This window comes from Pavona decussata, unplaced genomic scaffold (genome assembly GCF_977016875.1).
Source record: "Pavona decussata unplaced genomic scaffold, jaPavDecu1.1 SCAFFOLD_114, whole genome shotgun sequence".
NCBI lineage: Eukaryota > Metazoa > Cnidaria > Anthozoa > Scleractinia > Agariciidae > Pavona > Pavona decussata.
In genome coordinates this window covers 2566979-2593392 of record NW_028145528.1, presented here as the reverse complement: position 1 = coordinate 2593392, position 26414 = coordinate 2566979, and the positions used below count along the sequence as shown (strand labels likewise).

At 39.4% G+C, this 26414-nt stretch overlaps 3 protein-coding genes across 5 annotated transcripts in view; 2 read left to right on the top strand and 1 right to left on the bottom strand.

The window, feature by feature from the left end:
* Positions 1-26414, bottom strand: part of LOC146470186 (adenosine receptor A2b-like) — a 117170-nt gene that overhangs the window by 84313 nt on the left and 6443 nt on the right. The window lies entirely within an intron of this gene.
* Positions 2058-10907, top strand: LOC146470188 (uncharacterized). The gene is made up of 7 exons (XM_085122228.1): positions 2058-2277; positions 4216-4334; positions 5001-5070; positions 6620-6733; positions 7048-7236; positions 8697-8807; positions 10121-10907. The coding sequence occupies exons 1-7, from the start codon at positions 2092-2094 to the stop codon at positions 10301-10303; spliced, it is 972 nt and encodes a 323-aa protein (XP_084978354.1). The 5' UTR covers positions 2058-2091; the 3' UTR covers positions 10304-10907.
* LOC146470187 (uncharacterized) lies at positions 15916-26390 on the top strand. Of its 2 annotated transcripts, none has more exons than XR_014867063.1 (7): positions 15916-16471; positions 19516-19634; positions 20852-20918; positions 21224-21337; positions 22595-22783; positions 24542-24743; positions 25127-25260. XR_014867063.1 is itself a non-coding variant. In XM_085122303.1 (7 exons), the coding sequence occupies exons 1-7, from the start codon at positions 16277-16279 to the stop codon at positions 25307-25309; spliced, it is 978 nt and encodes a 325-aa protein (XP_084978429.1). In that variant the 5' UTR covers positions 15920-16276; the 3' UTR covers positions 25310-26390. The 2 variants fall into 2 exon arrangements, 1 of the variants encoding a protein (XP_084978429.1); XM_085122303.1 differs by having other exon boundaries at positions 15920-16471; positions 24542-24652; positions 25127-26390.

Here is a 26414-nt window from a genome sequence, read left to right as displayed (position 1 = left end):
TCTGTACCAGAAGGAAAAAGCAAAAATTGAAATTGATGTTTAAAACTTTAAATGATCAGTCTCCGGAGTACCTGAAAGGCCTATTTAAGCTCTTCAGCACGGACTATGGACTTAGGAATAGTGATAGTAAATTGGCTCTGCTTAAGACTCGTACCGATTTTTTGAAACGTAGTTTCTGCTACATTGCGACACATTTGTGGAACAGCCTTCCATCTAACGTCAGAGCCATCAGATATTTTACTAATTTTAGAAATGAGATAGATCGCCAATTGTCCTCCTCGTACTCCCACACGGCAAACATGTAAATAAGTTTTAATTTTAAATTTTTATCTTGTAACTGATGTTTTTACCGTGTCTAAATAAAGTTTATGTATGTATGTATGTATGTATGTATGTATGTATGTATGTATGTATGTATGTATGTATGTATGTATGTATGTATGTAAAACGCTTTTGAAACGTGTTTTATTCGCGTTTGAAACGCGTTTGAAACGCGTTTGAATCGCGTTGAAAATGCGTTCGAAACGTGTTTGAATTGCGTTTAAAACGCGTTTGAAACCTGTTTAAATTGCATTTGAAACCTCGTTCAAAACGCTTTGAAAACGCATTCTTAACGTGTACCTTGTTTGAAACGCATTCAAACCGAAATGAACCGAATTTTCGGAAATTAGTCGATTGTTTTTAGTATAGGTTATTGTTTCATATCTATCTTGTCTTGGGCGTGGATACCGGAAGCCCGTCCTGTGCAGATGTCGAGTGTTACAATGCTGTTTCCGTATTATTTAGTTTTTCAAATGAAAGGGTTGTTGGCCCTGTACAAAACCCCTAACCTGGAAGACGACCGGAAGATTGCTGTTTGTCCGGCCCCTAACCTTCGACCTGCCTGGCAAGTGTGGCCCTACCAGGACCTTAAAAGGTCCAGCCAGTATAGCTCTCAGGCTTCTTGGGGCAGACAAGCCTCCCCACTACATCAAGGTGGCAATCTTATCGGGGAAGGTCGCGAAAACTGCCTTGCACTGGGCTCCAGAGGGAAAGCGAAAGAAGATCACATGGCGACGGACGGCGGAGAAAGAAATGCGACTGATGGGAAAGACCTCCCTTTAACCTGGCTGAAACAATGTTTGATTGATTATCATTTACTGTAAGGTGAAGTATAAAGTTCTATAAGACCGAGTACTTCTTTCATTCCTTAAAGAGATTTTTCTTAATCGGCACTGTTGTACGTTGTGTTGGTCAGTTGTAAGGGCCAGACTGGTTCAGTTTCAAAACAAAAGAAAACATATCATTAGCCAATACAACTAAAAATTGGCATCAGTATTGACAGTTTCAGATGCATTTCTAGCCGTTTCAGAAGACTTTTGCTTAATTTTTTTCTGGTGGAGCATGCCTCCGGACCCCCTTTTCGGCTCACGTTAACACGTTCGCTTTAAACCCCCACCCCTTCCCCCACACCCACACACACACACACTCCAAAAGTTTTCGACGCAGTCAGATCAGCCTTGCAGTTATTTGAGCTACTTCGGAGTTTGTTTTGGGCTGATTAGATCTTTTACAGATCCTGCGTATACTTGCAGCATTTTCGTTTGCGGTCCTTTACTGTTTATCTTTCCTGAAATATTACAGTGTCAGTCGCTTCACTGCGATTTGTGATCGATTACTCGCCACTACCGGATTTCTGTCGGCGACCAATTTCGACAAATATTTCCTTCTTTTTCACATCACAACAAAGTTTTAGCTTTTTTAACCAGCTTGAAGTCATAAAGTAATAAAGGGTGTTTGTCAAATTTTTCATCGGACAATTTTGCTTTCCTTCGAAAATTTGTCTCTGTTTGTCCGCTACTCGCCAAGACAGCTTGGAAAACTTTGTGGACCAGCCAGAGACTGATGACGTGCGCTGGTTACATCACACTCCGCTACACCGCTGCTCCGCTCCGCAGAAGTTCCTTGGCTCGTCACATCGTCGTCGTCGTCATCTTCGTCTCCTCGGGCGCGGTGAGAAGTGCGTGACGTGTGAGCCAAATTCATTGTTTTCAAGGTCCCGGTGTGTGTGTCCGCGAGCGACCTGGAACGTAAGGCTAATGTTTTTTCAAGATGGCGGCGTTGGCGAGCAAGATTTCCGGTATACCGGTTGTGGATTTCAGTGCGATGAGTCTTAGAAACAAGGATCCTTTGAGTGAAAACAGTGAAGATATCAAGATTCTTGCTGATCAAGTGTACCATGCTTTCAGTACGAGTGGATTTGTTTATCTAAAGAACCACGGAATTCCACAAGAAATGGTAAGCACTACTTTTCGTTGAAAATTATTCAAAAAGCCTTTGCGATTGCATCCTTAAAGCTTAACCCTCATAAGGTGAGTGAATTTAGGAAACTATTCAAATGATTCTCATTGCAGAGGACAATTAAATAGCTTACCGGTAATTAATTACTAGAAAGGAGCTTTCTTGACTCGTAAAACCTCGCGAAGCTAGGGCTGGGTGGACAGCTGATTTGGAGTGAAGGAATGGGCTAGCGCAGCTAGTAAGTATGAATTGTCTCGTTTTTTTTTTATGATAGTGTGCCCTTTGAATAGCCCGACCCCTGTGCAAGTTGTGTGTTCACACCAACTCTGTGCGATGTCATCCCCCCAGACTGTGGGAATGATACACTGTAATTAGCTGGACGTTAGATCTAGAAATGCACCATTAGAAATGTGAAGGGGGCGGGGGGAGTCCGTATAAACAGGAAAAAAATCGTGCAAAACCAAAATATAAGGGAAAAGAATCCTGTATTGCAAAGGAACCCCAAAAAAGCTTTTCAAGGTTGGGAAAAAATCTTATATCCCTGGTGGTTGGGGAAAAAATAACATACCTTTCCAGAAAGTCCTCCTCCCAGGGCTGTCAACTCTCGCGGAAATCCGGGAGTCTCCAGATTTTGAACTGTATCTCCCAGTCTCCTGATTTATGTCTGTAATCTCCAGATTTTGAGCCGTATCTTCTGGTCTGCATATTTATGTCACTCTGTAATCTCCCGGATAATTGAGTAAGTTTTCTCTTTGTCATAGACTCTACTTTCCGAGAAGAAAATCTGAAATGGATAGCGTTGTTTCTGTTACTGTTTAGGTACGTTCCCCCCCCCCCCCTCCCCCCTTCCCACTGAACCCGTGAATTTGGCCTTGATGCGATGCCTCTGCGAGGCGCTTTGTTATTGCTGGCGGGGGAAGTCATATTCTCCATATTTGAAGAAGTGTGAGGTTGACAGCCTTGTCTTCCCCCCCTCCCCTTCACATTTGTAGGTGCATTCATGACCAGAAGGTTCTATATATTGCCTTGATCTTCTTAGTCATCCTTCCAAATCTCTTTTAATTGGTCACTGTGGGGAAGTAGCCAAGTGATTGATTAATTGAGAATAGGGCGATGGATTTAGTCGCTCAATAGAGGGTAAGCGTATAACAGAAGGGCAAAGAATGGATACCGTGAACATGGTTAAGTGTTACCCTGCGCAATGGTCTCCCTTTCCCACCAACCCTTTCATTCCCAGAAGTGAGCAGCATTATGTTAAATTCTCCTTACAATTTTAATACACTGGCAAGCAGACAGGTCATAAGAATTAGCGAAAAACTTAATAAGGGGATAGTGTTTTGCTCTGACACCAAACTCTCAGGAAAAGCCAACGAAGACATGAAGATTATGTGGGTGAAACTTCTCGGTTATTAGAATTAAGAAACTCAACTAAAGGAACATCTTTCTAGGAATTCGTCAGCTGTTCATGAACATTGCCAGCTCATGGGTCATTCAGTGAATTTCAGCAAAAAAAAAGCTCTTGCCATGGAAAGTAACACATTCAAACGCCGCATAAGGGAGGCAATTGAGATAAAATTATGTAAGCCCTCCTTGAACAGAGACAATGAGCTCGAATTAGCCAGCATCTATGACACCATCTTAGCTCCCGACCATTATATATAACCCTTCTTAACATTCAAATTTGCATTGTGGCTGATGAAGTTTGGTGGATCTGAATGAAATATCCCACTTTTAAGAGTACAGAATGTTTATATTTTATAATGAATATTAATTACTTAGGAGAATAAGCTTTCAGATCTTTGTAGTGAAAGGGTTAGTAAAAGTGCACAATACTTTGCAAATTATTATCATCTATAACAAGGAAAAGCTGAGTACCTGCATTTATCCATACCAAGTTTATTACCTTTTAAAGTCCTTGCCTACTTTACTCTGCAGATTGACTCTGTTTTTGAAACCTATGACACGTTTTTTAACTTAAGTGATGAAGTGAAAGAGAAGTACTCAAAGAAAATAGGAACATCACCTGATGGCTGGGATGCTGTTGAAAGGGAGAGGTGAGCTGTTCACATGTGCTTGTAAACTCCTGCTCAGATACCATTCTCTACTTAGTGCACTAGAGGGGAATCCACACTGTGATTGTAAACTCAGATACCATTCTCTCGTTGCACTAGACTTGTCACAGGTCAACTTCTTTTGAGTGACGAAGTCGCGACAGCGAACAAGTAATGTTGTGAACGAGGGAACCAAAACTAACATAACATAAAGAGTAAAGAGGAAACTAATATTGGAAAGGGCTTTTAGAAAGTCTATTATTTATTGCACTAGCTGGAGATGAGTTTGCAGTGTTTGTTAACTCTGATCATACTACAAATACTTACAAGCTCTTAATTTAGTGCAGTTAAAATCTGAACCAGATTTTGAGACTGACAAACGTCCTTAGGATAGCAATTCAAATTTACAATTTTCCCACTTCGGTTACGGACAGCCCAAGTTCATGGCATTGTGATAACATTAAGAGTTTAAACTGTAAAATTGTTCTGTTACTTATTTGAAAGTGATATCAAGTGAGTAGTCATTTTCAACAATTAAATTGGTACATTTTTATTTTGTACCTTTTAATGTTGATTTTAAAATTCTGAGTCAAGTTTTAATTTGGTTGAATAAAGAACTTCATGAACAATGATCTTATTTAACTACAAATTGTTGTTTGTTTCATGCAGCACTAATCCAGAGAGACCTGGAGATCTCAAAGAATCCTTCGATGTTGGTTCTGTTGATGATGAAAACTTTGTGAGTTCATTATATTAAATAGAAAAAAAATATGTAAAAAATGTTGTCTTTTCAATCTGGTTACTGCCATCTTTAGACTTAGTTGAAAACAAATTACATAAATTTAAAGAATCTGAAATATTGCATTTCTCATCAGTGACAATTTTATGATCATTTAGTCAGGAGTACAGTCTTACATCTCTGATATGGATTGCCAGGGGATGTTACATACCTTTTTCGTCATGGGTTGAAAATGTTTGAAGCATCTGTGTCAGTTGTTTTTTACATACAGTGTAGGTCTTACAGTGTAGTCGTCACAAAGAGTGGCACTGGCATGCATGTGTGTGTAGCTACTTCCGGTCCTATCTTTCACCAATCAGATTGATCCTATTTTACGCAGAGTACTTACCGACACAAAACGCAGAGCAATGGGAACTCAATACAGATTCATTTCATATGTTCCATTTGTGCTTGGTCAGACAGGAGTCAAAGCATGGGTTAGAGGGAAAGGGGAACTGAATCCTAAGAGAAATGGGGCCCGATCTGTGATTAAAAGAGAGGGTAGTAACTGAGTTTCACAATGTGACATAATAAGCTGGAGAAATACTGTAGGAATAGACTTGAAACATTATTGATAAAAACCCCAAAGAGACAGGTGTTGTCATTAACGAAGGAGATAAGAACCTTGGGTAAAAAAAGCAGGTGTGTCACACCTGGCCTCTTGTAATTTAAAATATCTTTCTTTAGGGATTAAATTAGGCAAAAACGTATTAACTGATTTTATTAATTGAAGAAACTAAAATGTGTTGGTTCAGAATATTAATCCGCATACTCATTTCACATTTGGTTTGGACCCCTTCCCCCCAGGCGTAATGCTCAAATTCCAAATTATTTAATATGTAGTGTCATACGTTCCCTTAAAAACATGGTTTTTTATTACCTCACCCTCTTAAAATTTTCCAATTACCCACTTTGGAGGATTGGTAGTTCGAGGGTACAGTAGGTTGGTCTCTGCATCAGTGTGTTGTTTCCTTAGAAAAGAATCTTTGCTTCATGTTGTCTCTCTTCATCTGGGTGTATTAAAGGGCATCGGCGACATACTTATGGTCTAGCCCCTCAATGGACTAGGAGCATCTCATCCAGTGGGGAGTAGCAGTACTCCTAGTTGCTTCATGCTACACAAACCAGGTTTAGCTCTGTCCGTGTGGTCCTCTTAGACTCGACTTTACCTTTTTAAACATTGGAGGGTTATGGATAATTATCTGGGACTTGTCAATATTACTTGCATGAAAATATTTACAATCTTAGGTAAGTTTGGGTTGATTTAGTCAAATCAAAATTTATTCCTATCAGCGTGTCACATAGAACAAAGTTGTCCCACTTAGGCTCAAAACATGATCAAAGTTACTAAATGGATAATTAATTGTCTGCGTCATGTGTGACAATAAAACAAGTTGTACGTTTGACTTATATGACACGGTGCATCGTTAAGCTTGTTAAGGGGTTGCCTTAAAAGTAAAGACACTCTGAGGTCATTAATGAATGAGTACTTCACTGTTTAATCTTACAGAACTGGCCAAATGCTGATGTACCAGACTTTCAGAAAAATGTGACGACAATTTATCAGTATTTGACAGAAGTTGCTTTGAGAGTTCTGTCTTGCATGGCTATTGGTCTTCAAATGGTAAGCTGCAAATATTTTCCCTGACAAGTATGAAAAAACCTACTTCAGGTATCTTTTCAGGTCATTTGGAGTTTACAATGCTGGTGGTCTATGGTGGCCAGTTAGACGAAAAAGCTAAACTTGGATTAGATTATATTTTGAACAAACGATGTTACCAAAAAAGGGAAACATTTTGGTTATCGCAGCTCTTCAATTTCTATGACTGTACTGGAAGAATTAATGCATGTTCTATTTGATTTTTAATGAATACAAGCAAATTAAAACACGGTGGATATGACTTTATTGGATCTTGATTAATATTATTTCTTTACCAGAAACCTGATGCATTTGCATATGCTTATCAAAAGATGGGTTCGTCATTGGGTGGTGCCCAGTTGCGATATAATTACTATCCACTGATACAAGACATCGGTAAAGTCAAGCCTGGTCAGATTCGCTGTGGAGAGCATACCGATTATGGTGGAATCACATTGTTGATTCAAGATGATGTCGGTGGATTGGAGGTTAGCATCCATTTCACCGTGCGAAAGCTTTGTGCGTGGACAAGACATGCATGCATTCCCTTAATGGTAACTGGGATTCGATTATGGAAAGGTCCAGTTTTGATACTCTCTGTTGGCTGGAAAGACCAATGAATGATGCATAGGTTGTTACGGATGAGTTAGCACCTGTGTTGAAATACCCAGTCGTTATGCTAAGACCTGTCCGAAAGAAATGTACGGAACAGAACATGAGACTATAGCTATATGCCAGTATCATATTGTTGAATTGATGAAAGGTTTGCAATTTTGGCCCAAAACCATCGTTACTGTTAGTAATTTTCTATCTAAAATCCATTTATTGCTCCAAATTTGTTTTAGTTTAGCAACTATAGATTGCATGGTTGTCATCCAAGAAAAGCAGTTATGTATTTTTTTTTTATCTGAAGGCTTAAAATGAACAAATTGCCGATTACTTTTATAACTTTGTTCAAGTGGAATCAGAAAGGCCCATTTGCTTGGTTGAATCTTTTCTTTTCATTTTAAACAGATATGAAATGAATTTATGCGTTGTTTCTCTGATATAGTTTTTAAGAAAAGAACAGGTTAATTCCTTAGATTTAAGTTTCTGCAAAATACGTAAAGGTACATAAGTCTGTTCCCAATGAGAGCTGAGTTGAAGTAAACTCAAGGGCAAATGTTCCACTTTATCACGTTGAAAGTTTTTGACCAAACGCTTCTTCCCTTTTATGTGCATCGTCGTCAATTCCTTCTCCCCGTGTTGGGAATTTGGTAGGAAATTAGCTTCCTCCATTGCAATCTCCATCCTATGCAGCAGTGGATTCCCCAGGCCAAGATCTAAAAAAAACCAGCTCCTGTAGCTCGAATAGTTTTCCGCTGTTTACCTCTACGTCTCCTTTAGCCTCCCTCTGCATGTTTCCCTTGCCTTCTAGAGCTCAAGTGGGGGCATAGCAATCATGTGGATGAAACATTTACAGTGAATCCACGTCACGCGGAGTTTTGAAATTTACATGTCAGTTTTAAACATCGCCAACGAGATTTCAGAGTTCCCGTAGAAATTTCCCTAGTTTATTGACGGTATAAAGCTATGAATTTTTCTTTACATTACAGCATTAAGTATTTCAAGAATAATAATTGTTTCCCAAGTATTTTGAATCTTTATTTTCTGATAATGCGTCTTTTTCGGAAGGATTTCCAGAGAAATGTTCAACATTCCATTCACATGTCGGACATTACAAAGAGAAATTCGAATGTTCACTTCATTCTCAGAAATACTGGTCACACGTGACGTGAATTGACTGTAATCAGACCAATCATCTACTTAGTATATTACAATTTCTGTCTAATTTTTGGGTTAACACATCGAACCTAATCAGTTGTCAAATGTATGGCCGGGACATTGATTTGAGAAAATACATTTTACTTTATATTAGTGACTAGGACACGTTTGCCTCCGTTACTAGGTTACCAATCTTGATGGACAGTTTGTACCTGCCACGCCTATGAAAGGAACATTACTGGTGAATATTGCAGACTTGATGCAGATGTGGACAGCAGACAAACTTAAGTCCACGGTACGTGTGTATGATAAACTTTGATCTTTCTTTAAAAAGGCACATTGAAATGGAGATAAAATAAGAATATGACGAAGGATGGCAAGCCACAAATATGCAGTGTGTTTTAGGGAGGTACCTATTTTACTTGGGGGTAAAACAGCATTGGTGTTTCAGACTAACTAAAGGCTTTTTCTACAACTGAATAGTTTGAAAATTAAGTGGATAATCGTTAACATATCAATTTATCCACTGTGCGATTATTTGAGGTCTAAAGTACTACTTTGTGATCAATATGTGTCCTTTTTTGTGGAATGTGAAACAAACAAATTAAATGTAAACCTTTAAGGGTCACCCGCCTAGTTTAGCTCGTCATAGTTATTTCGGGTGCCCTGCTAGCTACCTTCTTATTCAAAACAAAATGAATTAATTGTAATTTCCAGTCTTCTTTTTTGGCTACAAATAAATTGTTGTTGTTGTTGTTGTTGTTGTAACAGTGGATGAGCAAGATCGTACTGGTTTGCCCAATACCAGCTTATCTCAGTTCAGGTGACTACATCATTGGCAGAATGACCTCGCGCGCTTTCCATGTAGCCAAAAATTTCGGTTCTATTGTCCGAAACCTTCCGTTTCCAATGGAAAGGCTGTTTTCCATGAAGGGCAATAGCCTCGTTTTCAGTTCCAAACTTGCAATGTCATTGGCAGATCAAAGAAATGTATTTGATGGCACAAGAAGACAATAACTTCAAACTCGAAATTGTGCGCAAATTGAACGGTAATTTCCGTTGCAACCGAGTGTTCGTTTTTTCCGGAAAATGTCCAGTAAATACGCCTATGGCCTTTGCATTTCAATCGATTCAACCGGAAATTTTGTCTAAGTGGAAATCATCTCATGTCTCATACTTGATTAGTAGGAATTGAACGTTAAAGAACCCTCGTCACTGTTTGGCAAGACGATCAGAAGCATACTAATTTACCTTCTCCCTGGCATTGTGGTGTGTAGGGTGAAATCATGAATTGTCTGAGCATGGCTGCCAATGTCCAATCTTACTCATCAGTTGTAAAACCATTGGACATATATGCACACGTACATTGGCAGCCAAATCAAATGTGACGCCGATCTTGCTCGGGGTTTGTCGTGGCTGAAACAATCCAGTAAGAGTTGTGCCAGTTCGGTTGCTTGAATTTTCAGTTTCACAACGAGAGTATACTGTGGCTGTGTTGTTGTGACACCTTTCCAAGGAAAAAAATGCTCATGTCGTCAACAGGAGCTTTAGCGCAATCTCCACAGCAAATCTGTGTCACAGCCTTACTACTATGTTGTATTATTTTAGGTACACCGTGTCGTGATACCCGAAGTTGAAGTGAAGCGTCGTGTTCCTCGCCGCTCTTTGGTGTTCTTTGCTGACCCAGATAACGATGCTCTTATCACCTGTATGGACGGCACAGACAAATATCCACCAATTACAGCAGCGGAATGGATAAAAAGTAAACTTCGGGCCACTTATAAGTATTGATGCAAATCATAATGAACTGAAAACTGTCTTACGGTTTACTGACTGGTGTTTGTTGTCAGGCTAGACACATTTCAGTATATGGGATCCATTCAAGAAAGGTCTCTACGGATCATTTATTCTTCCATCAATTATGACGATGCTCTAAGTCTTTCCCAGCTAAGTACTCTTGCAGACAGGAGAGCTCAGCTATACAACAAATTTATCTCTTTCAAAATGAACACTCAATTAATTTCCTTGTACCTAGACTCGTAAGTAATCGAGTATATAACTACAGCCTTCGGCCGGGTGTGGTGCACAGGCCTACAACCCTTTTTTTTATCCTTTTAAGATTTTTATTAGCCTTAGACACACAATACAATATTTACAATACTACGCACTGCTTACAATACTTACAAAGTTACAATACTTACTATACTAACTGTATACAATCACGCTATACTTACAATACTAATAATACTTACACTGCTCACGGTACTTACAATATCTTACTATATCTCACTTCACTAATAATATTTACAGTGCTTACAATATTACACATACATTTAATAGAGAAAAGAAGCCAAAAGATTGATAAATAATAAATAAATGAAAAAAAAAAAAAAAACGTAGAGGTAAGTTAAAACTAATTTTAGGTCAGTTAAAAACTCCAAAAAGCTAGGGTGTGACTCAGTCATTTTACATGCATAAAAATATTTCGTCGTGAAAAGAAGCAACAAATCTAGTTGGCGGCGTAGGCTTCGGTGCACAGCGGGAGCGAGTGTATAGTTTTGAATTTAAAAAAAATTTAGGCCTACAACCTAAGGAGACAAGAGCTTTTGTCGCACAAAGCGATCAGTTTCTTTTGTTACTCTTCGCCACTAGCTAGGATGCTAATTTTGTAAATGTGATTAAGTTTTTAAATATTAGGAATTTTTAAATTACATTAAAATGTAATATTAGGTCGTTGTTAAGGGGCATAATTTATTTTATATTATTACGTGGTTGTAGCTGTTATTATGTAATCTTAGAAACATGTATGTGACCTTTTAATTCAGTTATAGCTGACTGCAATGTGGTTAATGAAACAGTCTTATTTTATTGAAATAATGTATTGATTTAATTGAGGACCATGTGACCGGCTTTCCAACAAGGACCCCTCTACCAAAGTGCGTATTTTAATAAGTGACCCTGTTTCAATTTCTTCCCCTCTTGCACAAGTTCCCCTTATTCCAAAAAGCGTACCGGTCTGGATAATTCTGATAAGAATGACACAAGGCTTTTGACTTGGAAAAGCAATCTTAAGCCTTGTTTCCACAGACGTTTGCAGACAATCGCAAAATCGTCAAAAACTCTGCGATGCGATATGGATTCTTTGAGTCGTGATAGTAGACAATTCCCGGAAACGATTGCAGAAGGTAGAACCGTGTTCTATCTCCTGTAACAGTTTGGATACATATTCGGCCAATTCCACTGTCCAGAGCTGATGGAATGTCGGGAGAGTAGACTAGTTTCTTTGTTCGCTTGTGATTAAATGGAAACAAAGCTCTTGCGACCGTCTGCAATCACTTGGAAACCAGGCTGTGATTTTGACACATTTGGCGGCCATAGGTTTTATTGACACTTCGCCGTATTCTTACTGAAATAATTACAGTTTATTTTATTACTCATATTTCTAGCTATATTTGGAAAACGCCAATGCCAAGTTTAAGATGCCTGTCGGCTAGTCCTGCAGCTAGGCAAGGTTTTTTTGAAAAAAGATATTTCAAGATCTAAGAGTCAGTCAGTCAGTTAGTCAGTCAGTCAGTCAGTCAGTCAGTCAGTCAGTCAGTCAGTCAGTCAGTCAGTCAGTCAGTCAGTCAGTCAGTCAGTCAATCAATTTATTATATGTAAGGAGGGACACTGGTCAAATAAACATAAAACCTAGGGGAAGTAGGAGCAAGTTTAATTTAAACTGAAGCAACTGCCTAGTGATATTCAGTCCTCTAAGTTTCAAGCCCAGGCCAAGCAGAGTCACTACTGCGATGACTGCGACTCCCTTATGATCAGTTTTGTTGACTTCCAATCGCTTTATTGAAGCTCAGTCAAATTCGCGCGCAAGTTGCCTGCTGATTCCTCTGCATCGAAACATCTTGGCAGCTTACGTCTAGCTTGGTACCACGTGCGTACAAGCTGCGATGGTCATCATTCACTTATTCATTCTTTTATCTGTGGTTCAAATATATGTATTTCATATATTCCACTCCCGTCGCTTCACCTTGACGGGTGGGAGCTGGTCATTTTGTGCATTCGTAGTACAGTTGATTTGATAAGTCAGTTGGTAGAGCTGATGTGACGGGCTCAAATCCCGTTCAAGACGGCTGAATTTTTTCATCTTTCTGTTCACAACTACTTAAGTTGCATACATAAATGCGGTTGCCATTCAGTTATTAGAGACTTTAAGCATCGACGACGGGAACGGCAACGGCGACGGAAAAACCGAGGAAAGACTGAGGAGAGGACGCGGTTGCGTCGCGAAATTGGAAACAGTTAAGCAGGCGCAATACGACGACAGCTTCCCTCGAAGAGGTTAAATAGGATGGGCGCTTTCCATTCACCAAAAATTTTCGATTTGAATTTTCGGAAATTTCGGTCTCGAATGGAACGGGCTTATTCTCGGTCGGTTTCCACTTTTCGGGAACAGCTGAAAAGGTTGTCCTAAATTGTCGAAAATCTTTTCCGGAAAAGATGCTGTTCCGTTCGATTCCCACCCGAAATTTTCGAAAATTTCGTCGAATTGAAAGCACCCATCAAGTTTTCGTTAAAAGAAGTCAGAAATCGATTTTAATAATGAAATAACCGATGGAGAATTTTTACTGCTATTAACGAGAACGTGTTTGTCGGAGTTGCAGTTCTCCGATGTAAACAATTCAGACCATTTGATATATTTTTAGATCGTAATAAAAATCACCGATGTAACTAGAAATAGCGACTAGATTAACATTAGTTTACTTCAAATGTTCTGCATCGAAGGCTGGGATTTCAAGAAACACTTTAGCAGTGCGAGCACGCGTGAGAATTTCGTTATCTTTACATCTAAAAATTTGAACTGAAAACTACGAGGACACAGTGGTTTGTGGTTTGGATGCTATTTTGAGCAACATAGACTGTTTATTTTTCTCCAGCTTAAATGTAAATTAAAAGTTCTAGTGTGTCTTGTTTTGAATAAGAAAAAGTAATGTTACACTGATGTTAGAGAGAAACATCGATGATTAGTGTCAGACTCGCAAGTCATTTCTAATTTTGCAGGCATCGTCACTAGCTTTCTGTTTTGAAACAGCCGACTGATGAAGTTATTATAGTTTCCGAAAAAATAAAACAAAAACTCAACGCGTACTTTACCTGCAGTATCCTTAAGTGCCAAGCGATATTAAAAATATCATTTTTTCGGGGCGAAACGAAGGTAAAATATGTGAAATGTTCTCACGTTTTCGGGCAACGCCAAACGAAGCTTTCTCACGTCGGGCCCCGGAACAGAACGTCTGGATATTTCCCGCCAGACATGCGCAATGTGACATTTGGGTTTTCCCTCACAATCTCACGTCGCCGTTGCCGTTCCCGTCGTCGATGCTTAAAGTCTCTATTCAAAGTTGCGTACAAAACTGCTATGGCCGGTCATTGACATATTCGATCCTTGCAGGTTTGTTTGGTCATCCACCACAAAACTGCCGTGTACCCATGTTACCAATTCTAAATTTGTTATTAGTTGCCACTCCTTTTGGCCATTTGGCTTGGGTTTTAAGGTCATGAACTATCTGTGTTGCCACCAAAAGTGTCAATGTTTATTTATTTGAATGAATGAGGAAGCTACCGTAAACTCTGGCAGCTAAATCACACACAGGCCGAGTTCGAAGTGAAAATGTACGGAAGTCCTAAGAAAAATGGTATCTTTGAAAAGGTAAGACGTTTGCGTCTACCAACGCGAGTACATGGTTAATCTTTCGCACCTTTAAATGGTATTTTTTTTCCTGGTTTGTGTTCATAATAGCTACTTCAGATAATTTTTTCACAGACAACAGCTTTTGAGTCTGGCGAGGGAAATGTCTGGACTGCAGTCTTTCATATCAGAGTTCGCGGACGCGTTTGGAGATTTCTCAAAGAGAACCCAAAACTCCAATTTTTAAAGCGTCAAAGAGTGTGACTTATCCGCTGGCTTCACAGTATTTTAATCTATTTAAACCAAAGTGAATTACAAGCAGGTTATCGAGATAAGCTAGTGTATTACTAACCTTAAACCTGCCATATTCATGCTGTATATTCCTGATTGTTGTAAATTTTACAGTGCGACGCGCTTTACCGTGGCCACCCAACGAACTTTTTTTTTTTCACAAGTTAGCCATAAAATACAAAACGACATGTTTTCAATAATTCGTTGTTGCGTCACTTGCCTGTTGGACTTTGCAAGGAGGCGTGACCGTTAATGAAATTCGCGTATCCTGATTGGCTAACTTGTAAAAAAAGTTTGTTGGGTGCCCATGAGCGGCCGCGAAGGAGACTACTATTATTCGAGTTTGCTCGTTGAACGAGTCAAGTTCGAGCCCGAGTCAAGTTCGAGTCAGGTTCCATTTCTTCTGTTTTCTTTCTCCTTTTGCTTTGTTTTTGTCTTTATCAAAGGCAGTGATTGTGATTCTTGCTTTCATAATGATGCGCCAACTGATGTTCGAAGCATAAAACACGAACGAGATACATGTATTATTGTCAAAGCGAACACGAGAATTCATTGTTCAGTAGCAAATTATGAACCGCAGTTCTCATTGATTCTCGCCATCTATAATTTCCCTGAAAGGGTTTGTCCAATCTTGTTGGTGACTAAAGCTTCAGTCACTATGCCTTCTGAAACCCATGTGTTGGGAAAATTATACATTCCTATGGCAGTCTACATTTGCCCGCGAATGTTATCCTGGGAATCCCGTGACGCAACAAAATGGCGCTTGAGTGAGGCAGGTAATAGGTTAATCTCGTACCCTGATCTCAGTCGGTTCGGGCTGGGTATGAGATTAGTAATAGTTATACTTCATCACCGTCTGTTTTCTCGGTCGTGAAAATGGGATCTCTGCTTCAGGTGTAAGCTGCTACAGGTTATAATCTTCCTTGGAAATTTATGAACACTAACGGATGTTGTATATCTTTCCACAGTAGCAGCGAGTCACAGCGGTAATGGCTCTAGCGATCGATAACGAAAAATGTTGCAAACCTGAAAGTTATTTTTTCTGTACGAAACCCGAGGAGGGACTTCCGACTTCCGATCCGACTTCGGACTTCCGACTTCCGATTTCGGACTTCGAACTTCGGACTTCGGACTTCGGACTTCGGACTTCGGACTTCGGACTTCGGACTTCGGACTTCCGACTTCTGACTTCCGACCTCTGACTTCCGACTTCCGACTTCTGCCTTAGGACTTCCAGCATCACGTAGAGCCTTGAAGAGATTTGCCCACCAACCCCCTCCTCCCTCTCGTAACTTTGACCGCCAGGCTTCTATTCGTTGATTTCCACTACTTTCGCCAAAGCTTCTTCTTCCAGATGTAACAACCTCAACCTCGTTCCCAGGGCTTTTCCCTGGGAACGAGGTTGGCAGCAACCTGTGTAGTCAAAGCAAAACTTGCCCACCGAAATAAAAAAGGGACAAGGTCAGCTATTTACTTTACCGTACCATGATGGAGATCCCAGGATAAGTATTGGAAAGTCAGTCGGAATTCGGAAGACGGACGTCGGAAGTCCCTCCTCAGCTTTCGTACGTCATCACATCATTACATAAAAGAGCGAGAGCATATAAGTCTTAAACAACCAGAAGACACAAGAAGAAGGAAAAAACAGAAAAATAAAAGTTGGCCCTGACTCGAACTTGGCACGTGAACTTGACTCGGGCTCGAACTTGACTCGTTCTACGAGTAACGTAAATATTTTACATCTACAGTACATCCGGCCGGCTACATTTATACTTGGCAATTCATTCAAAATGGCTGCAGATCTGCAACCTTGTGACCTAGGGATGGAGATTCCAATTGTGGATTTCAATGCAATGAGCCTTGAACATGAAGATCCTTTGAAAGAAAGCTTCGAAGCTGTCAAGATTCTTGCCGATCAAGTATTTCAAGCTTTCAGCACGATTGGATTTGTTTATCTAAAGAACCATGGAATTCCACAGGAGACGGTAAGCAAACCTGCAACGACTGTCATAGTTTGTTCGATCACGCGCTCCCTTTCCACTGCCTTTCCCCCTGTACAATGTCGGATACTGCAAGGAACGCGCGCGACATCTTTTGCAGCGCGTTTAAGGACGGTGCCTAATAATGCAGAAGTATTTTACCACTGTGATTTTAGCAATATAAGGGCTGTTGGAATCCAAAAATAAAATTGGGGGTAACCACGCATTTTTCAGAAATAATCAAGCAACAATAATCGGTAAAAAAGTAGTAAAATGCAAAGTAAGGTATGGCGTTTTTTCCCGTATTGACTGAGCTTTAATTATCTCTGATTAATCTAAGAACGCCTGGGCTGAGTTGCTGGAAGCATGGTTAGCGCTAACCATTGGTTAAGAGGTATTAAAACGCATAGGTTGTCATGGTATTTAACCCGGGTTAGCGCTAACCATGCTTCGAGCAACTGGGCCCTGGTAGTTATGGTACATTATGTTTACTCGAGGCAGTGACGAAATTTCAAGATAAATTTGTATTTATGGAAAGTAAACAGCCCCAGTAGCCAAGATAAGTTTCAAATATGTTGTACCGACATGTATTTGGTAGGATTTTTAACAAATGTCGCGGTATTACGCGTTTTTTTTGGAATTTTGCAGGATTCCGCAGATATACCTGAATTTTGCGGCTCCGCGACCATGTGAAATATCAGAAGCCCTGTATCATGCAGGGGAAAGCATTACCTACAACAGAAAACATTACAATATAGTTTTTAAACCATCCTAAATAATGACAGATGTTCACTTATTTCTAACTGGAGGGTTGGTGGTAATCGAGGCTAGGTTAACTGCTCCCTGCATGGCTGTTATTTCTTTAGAGAAGAAACTTTGCCCGACAATTATTGTCTCTCCAGGTGTATCAATTGGGTTCCGAAGATACTGCTGGGGGTACCCCTGCAATGGACTGCAATACTTTTTTGTGGACAAAACAGTTAAGAAAATTTTCCTTCTCAAGCAGTTTTAGTAGTTAACAAGCAAACGTAACCATATCTCAACCCCTACTCCCCCAACTCAATGTTATTTTCTGGGTCACAAACAGTTTCCTAGCAATCAGCACTCCCCAAATCAACATTGGATAGGGGGAGGGGCGAGGGAGAGGTAACTGTGGTAGAATTCAGAAGGGAGGAACAGTAATAGTGTTTGATTTTCTTAACGAGTTTTGTCCAGTACGAGTGTAGTATCCCATGCAGAGGGTAGTAGCAATACTCGGACTAGTTGGTGTCATGTTACGGAAACTGTGTTAAGCCCAGCCTTGGGGGCCATTTGGCTAGGCTTGAGTGCAACTTTACCATTACCTAGTGGGTGGTCGCACAATAATTATTACCATCAGCCCTCCCCTAGTAATATCCATTATTTTTCTTTGCTATTTCTTGTGTTGGCTTAAGCTACCCCAAACCCCTGGGTTTCGCTCAGTCAATCTGGCAGCACTCTAGGTGACGTCCAGTATGATGTCATGCTGAAATGTTGTTGAGAAATGTAGCAATTAAAATGTGAGCAAAACAAGTAACAACATCTTTCTATGACTCCATTACTGTCAAACTCTCTAGAGTCACAGCTTGTTTTTTCCTATGGTGCTGTATTTATAGGCAAGTTGCTGCAGCCATTGTGGTGTTTGTGAGTCTGACAAACAACACACATTACAGCGACTGAGTTACATGTATGCTCCCCCCTCCCTATAGCTTCCACTTCTCCTGCTCCAATTTATGATTAACGGTTATTAAAAAAAATTGTTGATTTGATTTTGGGTTTTAAAGTTCAAGTGACAGTGTGTATATGTTATTTAAAGGAGCTGCAGTATATTAATTTTAGTATAGCTGGAAACAAAAAACAATTTTTAAGACAAAAACATAATAGTGTAACTTTAATAATCCTATTTCCAAAGCTATATCCATTGTGAAGTGTTGGCCCAAATGAAAATACCTTGAACTTAGTATGTGGCAGTCTCAGTGCAACACTATACTATACTACTATACTACAAACCTGGTGGTTTCTAGAGGTCACCTTGCCATACATTAAACCATGGATTAATTGTCAATATGTTGGGAAAAAAGGCAAATAAATGGCAAATCTCAAACACCATTTCCTGTAGCAGCAGGATCAGTGTTTTAAGCTTGTACTATCGGAAAGAAGTGAGACACTTCTCCCCCCTCCAATAAAATACAGTCGATACTCTCTCCTCCAATTAAAAATGTGCATGTACAAAGTTGACCCTCAAGGGAAGTATTTTGAAATTGATGACTTGCATACTATGACCTGTAGAAAATGATTGAAGTACGTTGAGCTGATAATTAGCTAGTATGTTTTAGTAAATTTCTCGCAGACATGAATTGCTAATAGTTATTCTATTCATGGCTTAATTAGCATTATGTTCATGCATTATTAATAAGTCACGATGATTTCTAATGATGTCTAACTGATGATTGTATATGTTGATGATGTTGGTGGACGAGGTTTATGATGATTGTGATTGTTTATGATGATTGCGATGATGGCCTGGTGCCCGTGAGGGGTTTTGTGGCTTATGGTATCACTGGTTCTGTTTGAGTGGGGACCTGGACCCCTTTCCTAGATCTGCCACTGTCCCCTCTCCTCCGCTTCAAGTCCTATAGTGGCTCATTATGTTTTCAGGGCTGTCACTAAGATTTCAAGTTGCTGGATAAATACAACAAGTAGGCGGGGAATCAAACAGCTAGGAATTTCTTTTGGTTTTATTTTTCTTCTTTTTTTCTTCTTTCTTCCCCCGGCTATTTTCATAGGAAAAATAGCCGGGGGCCACGTTCTTAGTAACCAGGGGAAATTCTTGGCCACCGCCTCTTAATGACAGCCCTGTGTATTGTACAAAATAATATTTTCATCCTCACCAGTTGTGTTTTTTAAGCATTGCGTATAATTACCAAAAAAATTCAATTTACAGTATCTCGACACCTTTATAATACTATTAGCTGCAAATTATACAAATATGCTTAAAAGGTATTTGGAATGTTTTCTGTACTGTTTTGCAGGTTGACTCCGTGTTTGAAACATATGATCAGTTTTTTAACTTGAGCCCTGAAGTAAAAGCCAAGTATGCCAAAATAAGCATCACATCACCCAATGGATGGGATGCAGTGGAAAGAGAAAGGTATGATCTAACTTTTTAGTGTCTTGTCAAACTGGAAATAGACATTTTCACTGTAAAATTGGCTATTTTGGAAATGGGCCAGGTGGTATTTCAAAAGTTTCAAATCCAAAGCCCCAAAACACAAAAACACAAAACAACAACAATTAAGGACGGTGCCTACTATTGTTACTGTGAATACGTTCTGCTTATCTTGAGATACTCGGGTTTCCTATGGGTGGTGCCAACTAATACAGGAATATTTTTGCACGGTTCAAAACTATACGGAGAAAGCAGAACTTAGCAAATGCTTTTGGTATCCCAAAAGAAAATTGGGGGTAACCGGGTATTTTTCAGAGATAATTAATCTTCAAGTTAGGAAAAAATCCCATACATTGCTTTATATTTTGGCGCTTTTTAGAGATATTATTGTTTAGTTATCTCTGAAAAATGCATGGTTACCCCCAATTTTCTTTTAGGATTCCAATAGCCCATGCCAAGATCTGCTTTTCCTGCATAGTCATAAACTGCACAAAAATACTTCGGTATTAGTGGGCACCGTCCTTAACAATGTTCAAAAAGGGTTTAACTTAAATATGAACCTTACAAAATGGATCTGTGACTTCAGTATCGCTTCAATTATGCTCAGTTTCAGATCTGAGAAAGGGTACATTGATATTGTAGGTCAGGTGTGAAGATGGCATTTGTTCTGAAAGAAGGTCAGGATTTGGAGAAATATTTATATTTACACTCCCAACAACTCCTCCCCCACCTTAACCCACATCACCTGCCCACACACGCACACAGCTACAATTGTGTCTCAATTTACTGCACCTGAGAATACAATATGTAACAGTCAATCTCTAAAAGCTAAAGCTCAATCATCGAGTCCTATTGTTTTGCTACTGTCAATCCTCGTAGCAGGCCTGTCCGAAAACAAGCAGGTTGGGCTCAGAGGGCTCAAACTGTCATGCTTGTGCACTAGAGATTAGTGGGTCTCATTCTGCTTTGTTGGTATCTGTTTTTCAAAGCCTGTTCATTGATGCAAAAATTATTGTGAGTTTAATTGGCTGTCAAAATTTCATCATACACATAATCAATAGTATTAGATTTTAAAGTTCTGAGTTCAAATCTTATTGAAAGGTGCAGTAAAAAAAATGGCTAAAGATTTTTTCTCTCAGAAATGTGCAATATAAGGCTTTTGAATTCAATTTTCTTAGTTTACAAATTTATGTTTGCAGCACAAGCCCAGATAGACCTGGAGACTTGAAAGAGTCCTTTGATGTTGAATGCTTGGATGGAGATTTTGTAAGCACATACTACATAATACAATCAATGAAACAATCAATGAAACAGGTTGAATTTCAACAGCTGCATAAATGAAACAGTTGACCATTTGTCACTTGAAAAAACCTGTCAATCGAAAAACACATCTTGAGAGGCAGTGCTTGAATTTACTTTAAGCTTCTCCCAATAACAACTTTAACAATAACGAAAACAAAAAAACAACAACAAAAAAACATCTTATCTGACCCTGCATTTTTGGTTGTACAAATGTTGTCCTGGAAACTGGTAATATCTCCTCATTTAATAAACAACTTGTTTTCTTTCAGATCTGGCCCAGTAAGGAACTACCTCACTTTCGTAACACAGTGGTCTCATTTTACCAGATGATTACCGATCTTGCCTTAAGGATTCTCACTGTAATGGCAGTTGGGCTTAAATTGGTGGGTAAAATATACATGTAAGGTTCAGTTACAATGTACATCATAACATGCATCAGTATAAGCATTCTGTTCTTTGTTCCCAAACCAGTTTCGATTATTTGTGGTATAATTTTGCCCTGGATCGTTTTTGCCCAGTAGATGCATAACCGCAGGTTGGGGGGGGGAGGGGGAATCTATTATGAAAGGGGCGGGGATGCTTGTCCTCTCGCTTAGGGGTGTCAATTTCGGATTTTGGACTCATTGGGTGTTCTGGGCAAAATGCCATTATATTTAGCCGTGAAGGTCTCGTTTATTGTTGCACATGAAAAAATATAAAAATATATTTTTGTCTGTGTTTTAAAATGGTCTCTTTTAAGGGTAAAAAAGAGCTTGGGCCACGCCCAGATTGGTCTCCTTTAGGGGTTTCATTCAAAATTTCTGACGAGCATCCCCGCCCCTTTCATATGAGAGTCCCACCCTTGGGATGCATAACATTGACACAAAATTTGAGAGCAATTTTGGATCATCCAATGCATTAAAAATCTGCTTCAGGCCACAAGCCTTTTGATATTGAGTATTATTAAAAACTGGATCACTGTATAATGCAATTCCAGGGATTTGATTGGCTTAGCGGCCATGGTATACAAGCCATTATACTCTGCCCGAGAAATAGTGACCATTAAATTGCCTTCTGGTTGTTCTTGCAATGCCAAACTGGCAAGGTCTAGCAATATTTCTTGATTGTTTGTTAATAAAACAATATTATTATTCCACTCGCGCTTGTTGGATAGGAGATGATTATAGCCAACTTGATGCTACATGCCTCTTTGCTATGTATCATCTCATATCCAACGCACGCTCATGGAATAATTGTTTTAAAGTAGCATTATGGAATACAGGTCATAAGACGGTATGAAGAACATTGGGAGCCTCACCCATCATTTTAAAGCTGTACTGATTAAAGTGGACAGTGCATACTTTTTGAAAGATTTCTTGCCAATATGAACATTTGAAGGTGGATGCAAATTTTCTGGTCTCAGAACTAATACATATTCCTAGTTCAATATCATTATTTATGATAACCATTTTGTAAGAGCAAATATTGATAATGGTAATGATGTTGATGTAATGATAATGATGATTGTGATTTAATGGGTGACGATGATGACTTACACATGTAAGCAGGGTTTAGTAATGTCATATTTAGATACCGAAATCCTTTGTGAGAGGTTTAAATTCAATTACGTTGTATCTTTGTCTGTTTATTGTTGCCTTTAGGAGCCAAACACATTCACACGATTTTTTAATAAGATGGGTAGTTCCGAGGGTGCAGTTCAATTAAGGTACAACTATTATCCCAAGATACCAGACCTGAGTAAAGTCAAAGCGAGACAGATAAGGTGTGGAGAACATACAGACTATGGTGCTATCTCAGTTCTGTTTCAAGATGACATTGGGGGTTTAGAGGTAGGCACTTGATATTTTACACAATGCAGTCAACCTGTCAAGGAGCCCTAATATTAATTGGTTGGCTTTTCTACAGTGTTGCACATTGTACCGTTGCCCCTGGGCAAATTTTTTCTTCAGTGTTTGGAACTTTTCAGTGACATATTTTTGACAAGAAAGTTTTTCCCAAGTTTATCTGGGGGAAGGGCAGCTAGCACTCCTGAGGGTTTAACAAATAGATTCCATTTTGCCGTGCGTCTGTACTCTGATAACGCACAGAAGACAGTGAGATGACGTCAAAACGTGGTGAGAACAAAGAAGTATGCCACAAACCGCAGGTGAGTAGTGTGACTGGTGCTCTCACCACGTTTTGACGTCCTCTGTGCGTTATCAGAGTACAGACCCACGGCAAAATGGAATCTATTTGTTTTATACAGTAACCAAGCCATTTCAACACATTTCATGAGCGTGCATCGCGTTTCCTGAGCTGAGTCAAAAACTTTCCAGCAAACTCAGTTTTAGACTACTACACATATGCAGTTGTGATCCTCTAAATTAGAGTATAATCGAAAGAATTTCGCTAACAATATTTTCCAGAAGGAAATCCTGACCCCAAAATATTACAGCATGTAAGTCGCTTCACTGCGGTTTGTAATCGAATACTCGCCATTACCGGTTTTCTATCGGCGACATATTTCGACAAATATTTCCTTCCTTTCCACGTCACAACAAAGTTCTAGCCTTTTGTAACCTGGTTGAGGTCACTCTTAACGGTCTTTGTCCAATTTTTTATCGGGCAGTTTTCCTTTCCTTCGAAACTTTGCTTTTGTTTGTCCGCTTCTCGCCAAAACAGTTTTCGCAACTTTGTTGACCAGTCACTCTGGGACTCTAGACTCTGATCACGTGCGCCAGTCACACCACTCGATGACTTCAATCGTGCATCTATACTCTTATCACAAGCCCCGCTACACCAATCAAAACGCGAGTTTTACACTGTTCATTGAATAAATATTATTGTTATATACCTAGACTTTCACTCAACAAAACTAGCACTATGATGCCCCTAGTCAAATACAAATGTATCCCGACCGGGATACAATTCCTCAGTTGTTGCCCTGTCAGTTGTTTGTTTGTTTGTTTGTTTGTTTTGCTGTGATTGTTGAAGGGAAAGTCTAAATATATAACAAAGCACTTAATGTATGGTCCCTCGGGAAACTAGTTAGTTTTGTTTTCCCTCGACTTCGTCTCGGGAAACATCAGGACTCTCAGGAAAACAAAACTAACTGTTTCCCTCGGGACCATACATTAAGTGTATAATATTTTAATGACAGGAAGATGCCAATCCAAATTAAGGCCCTTCTTGGGTTGAAATGAGGAGGTTCTTTTGGGGTTAGAAATTTTCTGGCGGAGTTTTGGAGTAGAAAAGTTAGGTAGAAACCTTTTTAGGCTTTTTTGATTTTCAGTTTCAGCATTTCACCCTTATTAAATGGTCACTATGGTATGGTGGTATATCGGATGAAATCGGATAAAGTGGATGATTTTCAGATCAATCTTTCAACCTCAGGCATTATCCCCTGATATGCCAGTTGGTTGATGGTGTTTAACACTGATTATTGACTAGTGTCGTAGCAGTATGTGTACAAGGGAAGGTACTTTGTCGTAACTGTATCACAGTTCTGTTGTAAAGCAGCGAATTGTCTGCTTTTATCGTCTGCTTGACAGTCGTTGGTGTTCTTTGATATTGGTATTTCTCATTTGGTGTCCTATGCTTTTACTCAGGTGGAAAATGTGAACGGCCAGTTTGTGTCCGCCAAGCCTGTCAAAGGAACGGTGTTGGTGAATATTGCAGACTTGATGCAGAGGTGGACATCCGACAAACTCAAATCCACGGTATTAAAGTTAACGTAATTTATAATAAACGCTTGACTTGAATTTTTGTCAACGGACCTTTTTGTTGGGCTGGTGGTTGTTCTTATTTAATGTAGAATGTATTTTCCATTTCAAAATTTTTTGCACAATATTTTTGTACATCTGAGAAACGAACAGGTGGCAACTGATGCTTTAAGAATATCTAATGTCGTTTTCAATGTAAAATAACTTAACTCTAAGAACACGACCAACACATTGTTTATGTTAAATCAGTCTTTACTATTTGCCCGTTTTTTGTGCGAATTCCGTTCAACTTTGCCTTATGGTCATCGAATCATGACTTGCAAATCATGAGAGGTCCTTTACACCGCAGTGAAATGATCTTTAACATTAAACTACGCTGTGGTGGATGGATAACCTTTTAAGTGCTTTCTTTTTCATGTCACTGGTACAAATTTTGTGTGCGTTTCTCAGCATGATACATATCAATTGCAGGTCCATAGGGTCATGATTCCAGAGAGTCAGCTAAAGCAGAACATTCCACGCCGTTCCTTGGTATTGTTTACTGATCCAGACCACGAGGAAATCATTGAGTGTGTGGACGGTTCGAATAAATATCCAGCAATTAAATCAGGGGATTGGAAGAAGCAAAGACTGTTGGCTACTTATAATTTTTAGAATAGAGTGAGCGCATCCTCATTATGCCAGGTGAACCACCCTACCCTATCCGCCTTCCAATGATCCTCTTATTACTCTCTCTAGCTTGTCCCCTTTCTTTTCTTCCTTCATTACCTCCCCTATCGTACTCAACCCTTTTTCCGCATGCCCCTCTCTGACGTCCCGATCTCTCGTACCCCTGTACTACTCTTTCCTTCATGCTCACCTTACATGTAACTTCCCTTTTACAGGGCACAGGTAAATAATATGTAATTTTATATTAATAGATGTATTTTTCAGTCCGTGACACAGGCATACGCGGGGGAACTCGAATGTCCTTTTTCCCAGTATCCCTATGTCAATGACTGAAAAATACATCTATCATTTAGTCGGCAATCTTAAAATATCACATCGCGTTTCTTTAACAATGGTATAATACTTTGTTAAATTCATCCATTGAATTGCATGGAATTAAGCTATAAATATACAGTACTAAAAATTATTACCAAAATACTAAAATTACTACCATGATACTTTCTAATAGTTCCTCTTGGAGAAACTACAAAGCCGGGGGACAGAAAGAATAGTGAGCCACACACTGGGCAGTCATGTTGATAACGTACTTAGTAATTGTATCATAAGAGGTTCCCCTCGGGTTTTCAAAACCTATTTTGTATTTAATAGTTCAATTCATGGCCGTGTTTGATACTAGACAAATCGCGCTTCTACATTGTCCATAGCTACGCTCTGAAACGGCGAAAAATTAGTTCAACATGGTTGAATTATTTGTAGTGGGGCGAAGACGTAGTGAAACAATTGATGGTATTTGTTAGAATTAAGGTGGCCGAACACAGTTTGCGCGCGCGTTACAGATTCTGTTTATGATGCTATTGAGCGTGCGCTAGGGTTGTGGTAAGCAAATACTATTGATCCCTCGATTTTATACTAAATGGATCACAAAGGTGAGTTTTGTTCTTAAAATAACTCAGTTTTTCATCTGTGAATCCTTCTTCATTTATCACCGAACAAAGAAAGTGAGTTCACGAAGAGATAAGCCTTTTTGCGGGCTTTTCTTCTTGGCTGAGAAAGCTAATTTAATGCCACGCATGCGCATTTGACCAAAAAA

Coding starts and splice junctions, on each gene's coding strand:
- LOC146470187 (XM_085122303.1), top strand. CDS start 16,277: ATGGCTGCAGATCTGCAACCTTGTGACCTAGGGATGGAGATTCCAATT. Junction 20,919..21,223: donor AATGCTTGGATGGAGATTTT/GTAAGCACATAC, acceptor GTTTTCTTTCAG/ATCTGGCCCAGTAAGGAACT. Junction 24,653..25,126: donor CCGACAAACTCAAATCCACG/GTATTAAAGTTA, acceptor TATCAATTGCAG/GTCCATAGGGTCATGATTCC.
- LOC146470188 (XM_085122228.1), top strand. CDS start 2,092: ATGGCGGCGTTGGCGAGCAAGATTTCCGGTATACCGGTTGTGGATTTC. Junction 5,071..6,619: donor CTGTTGATGATGAAAACTTT/GTGAGTTCATTA, acceptor TTAATCTTACAG/AACTGGCCAAATGCTGATGT. Junction 7,237..8,696: donor ATGATGTCGGTGGATTGGAG/GTTAGCATCCAT, acceptor CTCCGTTACTAG/GTTACCAATCTTGATGGACA.